Source organism: Tachysurus vachellii, chromosome 11, assembly GCF_030014155.1.
Source record: "Tachysurus vachellii isolate PV-2020 chromosome 11, HZAU_Pvac_v1, whole genome shotgun sequence".
Lineage (NCBI taxonomy): Eukaryota > Metazoa > Chordata > Actinopteri > Siluriformes > Bagridae > Tachysurus > Tachysurus vachellii.
Genome location: NC_083470.1, coordinates 12480226 through 12495884, shown reverse-complemented (window position 1 = coordinate 12495884; position 15659 = coordinate 12480226). Strand labels below are relative to the sequence as shown.

Below are 15659 nucleotides of genomic sequence, written 5' to 3'. Positions count from 1 at the left end.
AAGTAGCAGGACAGGTTTAAATCAAAAAGGCTTTTATTACTAAATACATCCTGAACTCCACTGAAGCTCACATGTTAGTTCTAAAGAATGATATGAAGGTTGTTCAGGGTGGATATTTTTTCCATTTTACAATTAGTCCTGTATACAGTAAATTGGGGTTGTTACTAAATACTTTATACATATACAATACTAATATATTACTAAATGTCATTTCTGTCTTGTCTTTAAATTGCAGCACATCAACAACAATGAAGGTGAACTGGACTAAGAACAGGGTTGTAAACCTAACATCCTAATACTGATTTATACCTAATAAAATTTTATCTATAAATGATGAGTGCTCTGGGGTGATCAGACAGTCACTATGGGAGTTGTGTGTCTTAGTGTCTGGTAAATGTGTTGTACATGAACAGAGGAGGAAGATGAGGAGTGAGTGTGTGGGCAGGTGGAGAGAAAGATGCAGGGAGTATGGGGACAGAGGGGTTGGGTTTCTGGGGCTCTGGCCCTTACCTTGCCTGCTCCGGATGCCGGGCAGGGGGGAGGGCATGGCATGGCGGCTTGGGCAGCAGAAGCCGCGCGGGGCAGCAGTACTGGTGCTGGCTCGAGTGGCTGTTTGCGCTCAGACTGGTGTGGAGAGAGGTAGTAGTAGTAGCAGGAGGAGAAGTAGCAGAAGTGGTGGTGGTGGTAGGATTGGTACAACTAGTAGAACAGGTGGAATAGGGTGGTGACCTGACAGAGAGAGAGAGAGAGAGAGAGAGAGAGAGAGAGAGAGAGAGAAAGAGAGGAGAGAGAGAGAGGGAAGTACAGAGGAGATGATAGAGATAGACGCCAGAGAAGAGAGAGAGAGAAAAAAAGAGAGAAAAAAGTCAAGAAAGAAACAAAAAGAAACAGACAACAAAGACAGCCACATGCATACAATACAAACACTTTAGCAGCAGCAGTAGAAGCACAGTTAGGCAGCATTAGATAGAGTTATGTGGTATTAGGTTTTGTCTAATGTTTTAATGGAGTTATACAGACACAAAGTCACACTTATGAAGCAGTAGTTATGTATGGTTATGTAGGACTTTGACCTGAAGTAATTTTCGATGGAATTGTTGCACTTTATATACTTACTTCTTTACATACTTACATTTGCCACTAGTGACCAGAAGAGAGCAAATTAACAAAACTCTACAACTGTTCAAATTCTCATCAAATCGTGCATTACGATAGTAAACAATGGATGGAGGTGTGGTGTGGAATAAACAATAATCCAATCATGAATCATTTCACTGAGCAAACTAATGATCTACAGTAGTTCTCCTGAAACACTTCGATGAATTCTAAGGCACATGTCAGAGAGCTTACAGTGAAAGGCAAAAAACAAAACGAAAATGAAAGCAAATAAATAAATAAATAAGCAAATTATATATATATATATATATATTATATTTATATATATATATATATAAATATAAATAAAAGACAGCATTTCATGACTGCATTATGGGAAATAAGAATAAACTCGGTCTTAATCAATCATGAAGGAAAGTAGGGTATAAAGCGTTAACCAAGGCTCAGGTTGAGCAACGTAATTACATGTTTATTTAAGGTGCACAGTAATTACGTTCAGACGCATGCACCCACACCTCCACACAATTTTGCATGAGCTCAGTTAGATATATACGCAGCGCAGCCTACAGGAATATTAAGTAATATATTTCTCATCTCGCATACCTTTCTAATAAAGGGGAGAATTTGCCTTTCAAAGCTACCAAGGCTTACGTTTAAAACACAGCTGCTGACCAAACGTACTTCCAGCCGTTTCTTCATCTTCTGAAAGGATCCAACCGGTCGTGGATTAATCTGATCTATTAGGCTCACACTGAACAAGGACACATCAAATACAGCAATAGCGGCATCAATAGCTAAAGCAGACACAAAGACACACAGCACAGGAGGGGGAGAGGGAGAGAAAGGGATGCCAACTTAAACCTGGGACATAAGCAACAGAAATATAAACTGAGGAGAGAGAGAGAGAGAGAGAGAGAGAGAGAGAGAGAGCACTGTGAGGGAGAGAAGTGAGGAGAGGGGAGAGAGAGAAGTATAGCAGAAATGGAGGTGTGAATGAATGTGTGTTATGGGAGCGAGTGATGACTGTGTGGGCAGAGGGGAGAGATGGAGTGATGCAGGAAATGAGTGTTCGAGTGTGTTCGGGTTGTCGAAGTGGGACATCCTTGGTTCGGCGTGTGGAGAGAACAGGCAGGAGGTGCCAGGTGAATAAACAAAGGGATCTACGGGAAACTAACTGCTTGTTTCATGGAAGTGTTTTCGAATGATTTGCCAGAGGGAGCAAGTAAGAAAACAAATACAATACTTGCTCTAAGTATTGTACTGCCTTTCTGTCCTCCTCAGATCAATTAAAGACACTGTCTCTGGACAATAGAGTTGGATTAGAGGACAGTCAATGGAAAATGAATATTGGCGGTTCTTAAACAAAGTCAACTTTTACAGCAGTCTTTTAAGAATTAGCAAAATCTGCCTTTACATAACATCTAACAAATACACTGACCAACTACTCACACACACACACACACAAATCTGTCCATCAGCCACAGGGAATTCTCCTCTTGACCTCGCAAAATGAAAAATTTGGAGTTCAGGCAAGTGCAGTGCTCAAGCATAAAAACTGTTCATCATTTGATGCAGAGATCAGAAATAATGGCCCTTCTGAAAATGTTCTTATCCATGAGAGACCGCCAGATGTCACACGTTACTACTAATCAAGCGGGATTTGAAAAGGCTTCACTGCTTTCAATAAAAAAAAATAAATAAATAAATAAAGCAGCCTTTCCTACAAGTGCTACCTTTTGAAGACAGGTTTTGATGACAACAGGTGCAACCCTTAGAGCTACACAAACGCTCACACAGACACACACAGTGCTTTCAACATTGCCAAACGCTCAGACTGAAATGCATCTGTGTATAGATTTCGTGTACAAGTGTCTAGTTGTTGTGTATACACGTGTGCTTGTGTTCTCTTTCTTTTCACCGGATGTGTCGAGCTATCGTTCTCCTCATTCCTTGTTGTTCTACATGCAGAATTCCTCGTCCATTTTTTGCTCAATGCTCACTACCGTTCCCTTCTTTCTCTTCGTTCTCTCCCTCTCAGTCTCTCCATCGCCCACTCGCTTCTTCACGTAAATGCACTTGTGATAACTCTCCACGTTCCCACAGCAACCATTCTGTAGCTGAAACCCAGGAGAAAGCACGAGGCAGAGGACGGGAGGCCAGAGAGGGAGGGAGAAGGCGAAGAAGAGAAAGGGGAGGCACAGGAGAGCTAGGAAGACAGGAAAAGGGAAAAGCAATGCTGGTCTCAAATATTCAACTACAGTAATGTGAAATTGATCCGATTCCCTTGTGCTGAAGGCATCGTCGCCGCTGAGAGTGAAAAGAGCAGCTTGGAAGGTTGGTACAATACCAAAAGGCATGTGGCAAAGCTCTCCAGCCCGCCTCTCGATTCAGCAAGGTCCAATCAAAAACGTTTCAATTCCATCTGCAGAGTCTTTGCTGGACAGTTATTATGTTAAACCATGCTGTGAGAAATAAGCACCACTGCTCAGATGACCGTGGTGTTTCATTCCAGCAACTTTCACCCAAGCAAAAATTCATCCACCATTTTAGCGCTGTCGGTTCCCCTGATCTCCTTTCTTCTGTATTCATATTGCACACAGACACATCATTTATTTACGGATGCATTCTCATTAAATCACAAACTTATAATAGGATATATGATTTTTCCTAGTGGAAAAAAAATGAGGCACCGAGAACAAAATGTGACTTCAAAACTGATGAAAGGGCAAGAGAGGAACTTATCAGGGAGGCTGCGAAGAACAATACAGCAAAATTAAAGGAGCTGCAGGAATATCTGGCATGTCCTGGTCACTACCTGCTTGTGCCAGGGGTATGAAGTAGCATGGCTAGATGGAAGATCTTTCTCTATATATGTATTAAAAAACCATCCAATCCACCTTGAATCACCCCAATGATTTGCCATGAGGCAAAAGGTGTTATAGTCCAATGAGACCAAAGTAGAACTTTTTGTGCATAATACTCAAAGCAGTAAGTAGACACACAAAAATAGACTGCTTATCATGTGAAGAACAAAATAACAACCGTGAAGCACGGTGGTGGCAGCATCATGCTATAAAAGACATCCCTCTCCGGCTGGGACTGGGGCTCAAGTCAAATCCAAATATTAATCTATTCTGTTAAAAAAAAAAAAAAAAAACACCGGACGTCTGTTAGACAGCTGAAGATTTAGAAAGAAAAAAAACCCCTTTCAGCTTTATAACAACTCAAAACACAAATCCAAGTTAACAGAAGAAGGATCCAAGGGATCAAAGTAGATCAACGTTTTGGGAAAGCGCAGATCGAAATCCTCCTAAAAACCTGTCACATGATGTGAAGAGGGCTGAGCACAAGCAGTTAATGCTGAATTTAGTAGATATTAACAGATATTTTAGCATACAGATATAATTGAACAGATATATATTTCTTTTTATATTTAGCTTGTTTAGAGGTTTACAGAATAATGCAACAAGGTTCTAACAAATTGTTGTAAACTTTTTATATTTACGTTAGGTACAAGGTATTATTGTGTTAACCAGAAGGTACGTTTAGTAGAAAGTGTCCATCCTGACACTCCCAGATTGTGTGAGAGCATTCTCAGCAGATAATGATCAATATCTTTATCAAATCAGCTGACTTTGTGCAACAAATGCTTAACTAGGAAAGTGCTACGATCATGCCTGATTGGATCTGTCAGATTTACACAAATAGGGACAGAAAAGAAGTAAAACAAAAAACCACCCTTCAGCCAGTTGTGTGTCATTGAAGATGAATAATCATCTCACTACACAAGATAACAGATCATAACATGTTCTGCAGGTCAGATTAGATCAGCAATAAAATGATTACATTCTGCTTTATGCCATCAAACTGTGTGATCTGGACTTAAACAGAAAACGTTTCAAAAGCTTAAGCTTCATTTGAATATTATTCTCTGTCCATCAGTAGCTTTCATATGCATCCCATCATCACTACTCTATTTGTCAGTTCACTCTAGGATTTGGTAAATGCCAGTATTGTTTCAGAACACAATACATTACACTGGGAACAAAATATTCTTAAATTTAAATCCAATCACACGACAGTCAGAATAAACCTACAGTACAGTATGTCATCACATTTTCTATCGGTTTTATTGTCATTTAAATCTTTCGGGAAAAAGACTTGTTCATGCTTTATATTTAACTCGATAGTCTACTGACCTCTTGTCGTACTGCATATTTACGGTTACCATGATGCTATGTACTGTACACATCATACCTTGCTTAGTAGGTGTGTGTGTGTGTATTATAACACATAGAATTTAATATCTGAGTTACAACTAAATTCTGCAGTTATATTTATAGTGCACACACAGTCATTTTAGGATGTCATAAGATTAAACTATTCATCATATCTATTGTTGCAGCTACTGAGTGGCATCTAGAGATTTCTCTCACACACACACACACACACACACACACACACACACACACACACACACACACACACACACACACACACACACACACACACACACACACACACACACAATCTTTCTTCGCTGCCCTGGCTTGGACAGAATGATGTATTGTTGTGGGATGACTGCGGTTGCCTCTGTGTTGCAATGCGAAGGAAGCTGATGGTAGGCTCACACAAAACCTCCCTCTCTGAGCTATTTTTTGCCCTGATAGCCAGTGGAGAGAAGGCACTCTCATATACAGTCACATCCAGTTAAGTACGGAATGACAGGATAAGATCACAACAGCGAATTTGTTAATCGCTCCCGGCCGTTTGTTACATTCTTTTTGTTCGTAAGTGTCATAGCAAAGCACAAAACACGTTAATGCAGACAAAACTGACGACGTGCCAAATTATTAGAAAATGCTGTTCCTGAAAATCATTATGAGCCCCATGTGAACCAGAACGCAAGGACAACTGAGTGGGCTTAATTATTTTGAAACGTGACATCATTTGTCCTTGTCCTTAAGTGCAATGTCCTTGCCTTGTCCTACGACCGTGTATGGTGATAGAATGTGCTACACAAAATAAGTTGTCCTGGGGATGGAAGACACATGCACGTGCATTCTCGCTGTCGGTCTCTCACCCTCTCTCTCACTCCATCTCTCACCCTCTCTCTCTCTCTCTTGCACATACACAGAGGAATAAAGGGAGAACTGCGAGGTAAGCGTGCAACTTTTTTCTCCTTTTTTTTAAGCAATGCAGTTCATCTAGAGTTGTTGCTATGACAACCCATCACTTATCCTTCAGATGCATGGTTCATTTTCATCCTAGTGAGCTGTCCTAAACCTATTACAGAGCAAAGAAAGTTACCTAGAGATAACCGTATTACACTCCAGCTCCAACAGAGCAATGTGGGTAAAAAATATATATCTGTATACACAAAATCATAGCTTTAATGCAGTAGGATCACTGATGCCTTAATTATGCATAGAATAAGAAAGCCTTGAAATCTATTACATTCCACCAGACATTTCCCCTCACAACAGCTGTATAATAACCAGTGTGTCCTACTGAATCCGTGAGAGGCAGCGCTGGACGATTATCTGCATATATTTACTAGGCATCGCTACAGCTTATTGGTATCTCAAAACTGATACACAAGCTTAGATGATGCTTTGGTAGGTTATGTAATTTTTAGTCTTTCAAGCTTCTGGCACTAAATTCTTGGAATGTGTCGATATGACTGTGACCTGCAGGGCCACAGCTCATTACTGCAGCCTAGATGAAGGTGTTCCAGCAGAAAAGTTAATCAGTCATTCTAATCAATGACTCATTATGACTGAGGATTAGCTACTGCAACAAACCGGGACTACTTCCCTCTTCCTGCAGAGTAACACGAGCCTAAACAGTGGTCTGCCAGCAGCGTCGAGGATACGGTCTACAACCTCGTTTGAGCAGGACAAGAGGGGGGGAAATGAGGAAAGAGAGAACTGAAAGGGTCGTTACAGACCTGTGTTTGTTGAAGTTTCCGTCTGGCCTACACATCCAGCAGGGTGAGGGGTGGTGAGAGAGACAGGAGAGAGAAAAAGAAGCAGGAAAACGGAAAGAAAGACACAAAACATGTAGAGGTAAATGCAGTGAAAGAGGTCAATCGTTCAACAATATCATGACAGGAATAAACAGTTATAGCCCCATGCAAATACCAGGACCTGACAGAAATACTGCCATTTTTTATTTACAATTTACCAGATTGGGCTAGAGATGTAACACAATGCCACTAAGTTCTATGCATCTGTATCCGTTTAATGCTCCAAATATCCTTTCTTTGAATCTAAGTATGAATCCTGTTCCTAGAGGATCCTCTGATCCTGTTTGTACAGTTATTATTCACAACATATAAACACCATGTAGTTTAAATTACACCACCATGACCCTGACCAGGCAGTTACTAAGGATGAAGGAATTAATGCTGTAAATGAATCCTACACAGCCACACGTTCACGTTAATGTGAATGAACATGGTCTGTGTTTATCCGGAAGCCTGATATTTGGGCACTCATTTGTCCCTGCAAGACATGCAAATTTTTCACTGCATCATGTGGGAATCACAGTTTTGAAGCAAAGTCTCTAGTCTCAACCACATGCCCTGGATATCTCCCTGGCCTGCTTTTATTAAAAATAAATAAATAAATAAAAAGACAAGTGCACCTCCTATTCACGTGTACACTTCAGACTGAATAATTTTGGTATTCTTATTCAAACTCAGCCATGTTCCTACATTGGACTCATTCAGTTGGGTCTGACAGCTACCGGATTGAGCTTGTGCTTAACCAAATATGGTTTAAAGGGGTTCAAAACTGTTCTGGCAGCTTAGTAACAATGACAATTATTTGACTGCTGAACCGAACAGGTGTTGAATCTGAACAGCTAAGTCCCTGATCCATGTGTTCCATTAGGGGCTTAATATGACAATACCTCCAACGCTCAAACCTCTGCCACCCCAGATATTACTCACTGCCTCCTATTCATGACAGTAATTGCCACCTATCAATTGGACGAATGTAATTAACACAGACACGCTAATTATTCTCCCACTCAAAGTATTAACATACATTAGATCACTCCTATAGGTCTGTAGTGTAGTTTGCTGTTAAAACAATGAACTTTAAAACATGGTAAAGAAAAAGTACAGATTTTCGCAACTCGACTGGTGAATTGTTTGACTGACAAGTAGACTAATCTTTAGGCAGATTTAGATTCATGTTCACACCTGACCAGTCAAACATTTCCTAGACACTTGTGCAGACAAAATTTTATCTATCAATAGCTAACACCTTTTATTGTGCTAAATCCACCATTGTTGAGACTGTGATAGATTTAGTACAATAACTGGAACTTTTCTCCCAGAACTTGAAGTCTGACAGGAATTACTGTTTTGACTTTAATGGCAATAAAGATAATGATGAATTAGTCACAGCTTTTTTTTTTTCCATTTCATCATCAAATGCAGTTAATTAATAAGAGCTGTGTATAGAACATGTTCTCACTGTTGCCAATACTGACTATTAAAGAAAAATCAGCTTGAGGTAGAATGCCTAGTTTATGTCATGAACTAAACCCCAATGTGTGACTACTGATATATTAAAATATATCAGCCTTGATATAAAAGTTACAAGTACATTATTTCACATTCTTCGAATCTGGCTGATCGGAATGTGTTGATTCATTTTCTCTAACACGGCAGTGCTGACTAATTTAAATAACACACGTTTATTAATGTAATAATAACCTTATCTTCTCTACATCTCGTTCACATTAAATATCATTGCTGACACTTTATCTAATCTAAGCCTGATAATACAGTACATGGATCAAAGAAATGTGCTGTTATTTAACAAAAGACATTATATAATAACGGATGGTGTATTTCAGGTAAGGAGTCTCCAGTTACAGTGCTCTTCGATGCTCAGAGGTTTCCTGCTACGATAGATTTAATACTTTGTCTTAATGAGGAAAAGTGTGTGCGGGTAAAGGGAAAACTGATAGCTAGTGTTAACAATCCACACGATGTGGTCTTTTGTGTCAAAATGAGAATATTTTGTAAGATAAGTTCCTATGGATCACAACAGCATTGTTAGCTTGTTGTATTGTTACTCCTATTATATTGACAGCTGTGTCAGTCTCTCAGGAACATCTGTATTTATATGAATTTAAACTCTTAGGAAAAATAAATAGACTTTTTGCTAAGTCATCTTAGCTAGTCCTGACGTTTCAGCAAACAAAACTGAAAAATACTTTTAAAAGATAACAGTACTTTAAGGTTTTACTGTTTAAGCCTTGTTGCATTAATCACAATATATAATGACTGACACAACAGCTGAATTTTTTGTTCATGTTTACTCATTCGTTTTATTCTGCCACAGATCTGCTGGGAGCTTATGGCTTTTTGACCCCGACTCGATTTAGCTGCGGTTAAAAACACCCTTTTTTTCCAAAAGCAAGGAATAATTCATTGCTTTGATTGTATGATAGTGCTCTCTCTTGGCTTGTTGCCTGTATTTTGGCTCAGCAACAGTTTTCTGAAGATCAGACTTGGAATATGAGTCTTTACAAACAGCATAGGCTTGTTAAGTGTCACTCTGTAACAGACAATACACATTTTTATATTACCATGATCAACAATGGCTCAACAAACATCCTCTAATTTATAAAATATGTGTGAGAGAAAGAAAGAAGAAAGAAAGAAAGGATGATTCCCAAGTCCCCTATGAGTGTAATGCAAATCAGAGAAAAGGATCACATGATCTACCATCTGCTCAGTACAGAGGGAAGGATGAAGGATGGAGAAAGGAAAAGAACTGAAGATCAAGAAATTACGTTCGAAAAACATTTTTCTTCATTTAAAGCGGCCAAACCTCTGCACAAATCCTTTCCGTTAAGCAGTTAGGATTTAGTATCTACAATTCTGTGTGTTCAGGTAATGCTAATGCTAGCAGCACTACAGCTAAAGGAACAGATGGACACACCAGCACACAGACTGAGTCAGTCCTGGACCGTCTTTGTGTCTGCTGGCTCAAGTAACGAGACACCAGTATACAGTATTCAACTTACTACTTACTATGCTATGCTCCCATCAGAGAGGTAGAAAATAGTATACGTTTAGCCAACTCCCAGTAAGAAAAAGAGACAGAGGGAAAGCAGTGGAGTGTGTGGATGGAAAAAAAAACAAAGGGAGCTCAGATTGAAAAGAAATATCTTTCTCTTGACCTTTCTGGCATTCTCTTACAAACAAATGCTCACTAGCATTCTCTCTTTCCCTCTGTGCTCCCACACAAGCACAGTCCACAATCTGACACTGCAGTGAATATTAATCACAAACTCTCCTACACAACCAGTGCCGGTGCTTCATGCGAATCCACAAAATGGCCCCAAAGTCCTCTCGAAGAGCAATGCCTCAGTTTCTTCCTACAGACTCAACTATGCGCTGTGCCCAAAATATACTAAAAAGCCCTTGAACTACAAGTTGCAGTGTTGGAGACAAACTGAAAAACAGTTTGGGGATTTAAGGATTTAAAGCAAGGCAAGAAGTCTGGATTGACCAGGACAGCACTCTACCTTCAGAGCTTCAACCTGCTCATGTGACTGATTATAGAAGAAAATCTGTCCAAAATTTTGAAAGCAATTTGACTGACAGAAACTTTTAGTATTTCAACTATCTACTATAAGGAAATAGGAAAGCTCAGATGTCCGTTGGATTGTCTGTTGGCGTTCGTTGACTGATTGAACGGGTTGAGCATCAGCAATGCTATCACAAAACTGATCCTGTTTTGACTTGTTCGATCAGGCATGTCCGATCTTATCCTCACAGGATGTCAGTGTGCTGATTCCAACTGTTTAATCGGTTGATCTTGGCTTTCAACAAACTCATGGTTGGATTCTGCTTGATTGGAACGAAAACCTGCAAACACATCGCCCTTTTCCAATAAGACTGGACACCCCTTTGCAAGACAGTTACCCGTTTAGCTAGTGAAAATGTAAACTGAAACCCAAGGACAGAGGAATTTGTGAGATGATGGTAGACATTCACATTAGTGTGAGTGCCGAATCTTCCAGGCTTAGGGAAAACTACAAACAGGCTCAGTGTTTGTAAAAGTTATAACAACTTTTATATTATTAAAAAATTATTATATTTATTATACCCTGTTTTTAAGGGTAGCTAGCATGTGTGTTTGTGACAAGTTTCGATTTTTTTTTTTACCAACAAATATGACAGCATTAGTAGTTTCTGACCATCCATGAATGGTCAGGTTCATTTAAACCGAAAAAATCTGCAATTTATACAGAAGTCATGCTGTTTTGTCACCAATTGGCGATACTTTACTTTTCCTTCCTGTATATTTATATTTATTTTATTTTGATTCTAATGACAGTCGAAATAGCCTTTTACTCCATTTTGTGTGTGTGATGTATATGCTTGTTTATGTGACAAATAAAATTTGAATTTCTTGTCTGGTTTACAGCTTCATACAGTTTTAAGGTTGTCTTCTCTAAGACCGCCTACCTACTGTCACTCATCCATTCATTTATTCAGGTACAGCAACGCCTTGTCAGAGTGAAAGTGGAGACAGAGTTCAACCCAGGAACAGTGGGGATGAAGTGGGAATACACCCTGAACAGGATGCCAGTCCACTGCAGTATACTGCACACACAATTAGGGGATCATTTGAAGTAGGCAATCTAGCAAACAGCATGGTTTTTGGGAGGTGACACAAAACCAGAGAACCCAGAGCAGAAGAGAAAAATGGTGATACATGTGCTATGAAAAGAATTGAATCCCAAACTGAGATTTTTTTTTACCCCATAATAAAAGGTGTGGTATATCCTCTGCTTACAACCTGAATCTGAAATAATCTCATTAGAAATTTGAACAATCCCAGCACCACTTTTTTTCTATATTTAGCCTGATTGATGTCAATCCCACAGGAGCATGACTTTAGACTGGATTTAGGTGAACTTTGGCTTAGCATTCATCAGATCAGTTAGCATAGCATCAAATTACAAACATCTTAGATGCAACAGCTGATTCAAAAGATAGTCAGAGAGTGAAATCAACTGGTAGCAATTCAACGTGATTGGCACCTTAATCAAATTTGGATTCAAGTCTTAAAAGCAGTTCAAAATCAAAATTTCTGATACGCAATGCTTTCACCAAACGTGGGTATGAAATTCAGCTTTCTGGTTGCCATGACAATCGAGTGTCCACCTAAATACACTCTACGTTACAGACTCAGAGAGCTCAGTTGCTTGAAAATGTTACATAACCATAAGGTTATCTGAAACAAAATCACAGCTGCATAAACAAACACTTTCTTTAACTCTTCTGAGGGCTGCAGAAGTTCCCAATCTATCTAACAGCCATACAAACAGAGTTTAAAGTCACAGTATCCACAGGTCTGCAGCAGAAGAGCTTGCATGCCTATACTTACTGTCTCTGCAGAGTGGTGGCTGTGCCGGTGCTGACGGTCTCTCTGTGTCGTTCTCTGTCCCTCTCATTTTCTGTTGGGTTGGACCCAGTGGACAGGCCACGGCTGAGGCGCGTATGTGCATTGACAACACGCCGGTCTCGTGGAGGCACGGGCGGAGGAGGTGGAGGAGGGGCTGGGGCAGATGTGGCATTAGGGCCTGGCACGTTGTTGTGGCTCTGGATGGGGTACACTGTGGCTGAGTTCTGCACATGTGAAGAGTGCCCATGGGTCTGATTGGAGGCCCCTAATGGCGGCAGTGGTGGGGGTGGACATGGCTGCCTGTCCAGTCGGAGATCCTTGTTCTCCTGGTTGAGGCGGTCCAGCTGCACCTCCAGCTCCTCGATGCGTCGCCGCTGTGTCTCCAGCAACTTCTGCTGGCTTTCGATAATGTTGTTGAGCTCCAACAGGTACTCCACAGCCCGGTTGGGGCTCTCCGGGCTGCCCTGGCCCGTGTCCATGCTTAAGGAACCTTGTGCCTTGGAACAGCTGTTCACTGCTGAAGCACAGATGGAGCTGTGGGATTACAATCACCCCAAATATGACAGCTCTCCCCCCCACGTGATGCTAGTGGGGGGGGAGAGAGAGCAAACTAAATACTGGCTGTTGGGGAGGAATCGAACAGATACACACTGTTTTTACTCTGCTGTTGACGTCCGTTAAGGACAGGAAGAATAATTTGTATCAAAGTGGTCGATTCATTTGATGATCCAAGTTTCAAATTTACATGAACATAGGAGAGAATGGGATGGATGGGAATGTCTGAGTCAGCAGATTCTCAAGCTTTCACAGGGTCCGCCATGCAACAACGTGAACAAATCATCTGCTCAGATTAATCTATTTCCTCTCTGTGGTTCAAAGATTCAGCATCTTACCAACATGTCTGATCGGTGTAGACGAAGACAACGAAGAAAGTGGAACCGTCTTGCTTTCATCTGCGTCTCCAGCACATACTGGTGTCTCCTTTCCTTCTCCAGCATGGAGCTGAATGTCAAATGTCGCAGCGGTGCAGATGCTTCCTCGCCACAGAGCCTTCATGACTCATAGCGTGGAGAAGAGGCTGGGAGACATTTTCTCGCTGAGCCATTCCTATGAGTAAAGGAGGGGGGGTAACAAAAGTTGAACCTTTCCACCGCAGAGCAAAATGAAAATTGCTTGATGTGCGCATGTCTTAATGGAACCAAAGCAGATCTGCTCTTTTCTCGCTTCTTCTCAACCTCATGGCCTTTTCTTCAATCATCTCAACGTCCACGTCCCACCTTCATGCATTGCAGTGGCAGACTGACCACATCCATACACTAGGACCTATAGCTGTCACTACAACACATGACTGAAGCCTGTTTCTCTGCTGATGCTCACACAAACTCGCTCCAGCTCCTTCACTCGCCTGAGGTTTCTCGTTCAGCTCGAATATTCCTCCTTGGACTTAAAACGTGTAAGGTCCAAAATAGCTTTTCTTCATCCGTTTCGTCGTTATTCATCCCCGAAGCTCCTTCTCCTTTGCTTTAAAAACGCGTTGCTTTTCGCAGTCATTTTCTACAGCAGCAGCAGCAGCAGGAGGAGGTTTTATATTGCGGCTTTACCCGGCTTTAGGTTCCTCCATCAGCTGTGAACACATTCGCCTTGTTATTCATTACGGACAGCTAGCTGTAGGCTGTGCGGCAGCGTTTTAACTAACTTCGCCTTCGTGTGCGTTATGACTCGCTTCCTAATTGGCAAGCAGCGCGCAGCTGCCCATTGCACACGCACGCGCGCGCACGCACTCACTCACTAACACACACACACACGTACACGGTGGCTGAAAACACAGCGAGTTGTACACGATTCATTTCAGCAGCTTCTTAGCGTGCCAGCGCGTTAGTAACGAATTCACATTAGCTGTAGTGTGGCCTGATTCCCTGTGCTGTGGTCTGTGCTGCACCTGCCGCCATTCAGCATCCACCACCGCAGTGTCCACGCTGTCCACATGCGTCAAAGCCAGTGTCTCCCCTCACAACCTACCTTTTCCTACCTCATTTCCTGTCCCAACCGGCTTCAAGCTCAAAATTCAGGTCCCACTTTCAAAGTATATACACATTTCCTTTAGCTGAGGTTCTGGTGCTCGTAATGCATAAAACTAGAGATACATGAAGGAAACTGGGAGCGATGAGGCGGCCATCTTGGATCTAAAGAGCCGTTTTACTCGGCGGTGAAATTTCTCAGGCAGAGCCGCAATGGACACAGTGACACACAATCTCTCTCTCTCTCGTGTGCTGCATTGATTCTGCAGAAAGAGAAAGCAGTGTGAACTGTAGCTTTGTCCTATTCCGAAATTCACCATTTGAACTAGTTTTTATTTCTGTTAAATCTGACTTTTTTTTGGTCCCTCAAAAGTTCACAAGTTAATACACCATTTTTCTCCTCTTGGGTTCACTGGGAATACTGTACAAGTTTGGAAATTGCATCATATGTTGGGGTTGGTGTGGAGAGGCTTGGTTGGTGTGATTTACTCACTCACAACAACCTCTTAGTCATTCATTCATTCATTCATGTTCTACCACTTATCCGAACTACCTCGGGTCACGGGGAGCCTGTGCCCATCTCAGGCGTCATCGGGCATCAAGGCAGGATACACCCTGGATGGAGTGCCAACCAATCACAGGGCAAAACCTCTTAGTCATTTTTGTGGAAATCTTCCTTTGAGCAAAGTTAGATATTGTCATAAAACCTCAATAATTATATGTAACTACAGTGAGACTAACAAAAAAAAGTATAAGGAAAGACCTAAGGATAGGTGCTGGATAAGGATAGGATATACGTAATTAAGCTGTTGTTGAATTCCCCCTTGTGTCTGCAATGTTGACACCGATGTTTATGTTAAGGTTTAATATGTGATTATACCGATTAAGATGAGCAGCTTGTATTAATCTTTACAACATTCTGTCTATGGGCAGAACTGCATCTTTTTCACCTGCTTTCCTCTTCAGATTCCACATAACTAATAACAAGGACAAGTAAGTGTTTGTGCATCCAAATGAAGAACAAATCGTGTTTCTTTTGCCTTTACGCTGAGAATAATGATATCTAGTGTGTGTTTATGTA

The 15659-nt window shown here is 41.1% G+C and overlaps 1 protein-coding gene across 4 annotated transcripts in view; it reads right to left on the bottom strand.

The window, feature by feature from the left end:
- The window catches only part of LOC132853895 (IQ motif and SEC7 domain-containing protein 1), an 82714-nt gene extending 67920 nt beyond the window's left edge, over nucleotides 1–14794 (bottom strand). For 2 of the 4 annotated variants that reach the window (XM_060881923.1, XM_060881924.1), the window contains exons 1-2: nucleotides 12543–14794; nucleotides 7067–7093 (exon numbers count right to left, since the gene is read on the bottom strand). In XM_060881923.1, coding sequence (XP_060737906.1) covers nucleotides 7067–7093; nucleotides 12543–13039 — 524 coding nt within the window. In that variant the 5' untranslated portion in view covers nucleotides 13040–14794. The remainder of the gene's footprint in view (nucleotides 1–7066; nucleotides 7094–12542) is intronic. The other 2 variants (XM_060881926.1, XM_060881927.1) reach the window with 1 other exon arrangement.
- Between the last annotated feature and the right edge of the window lie 865 nt (nucleotides 14795–15659).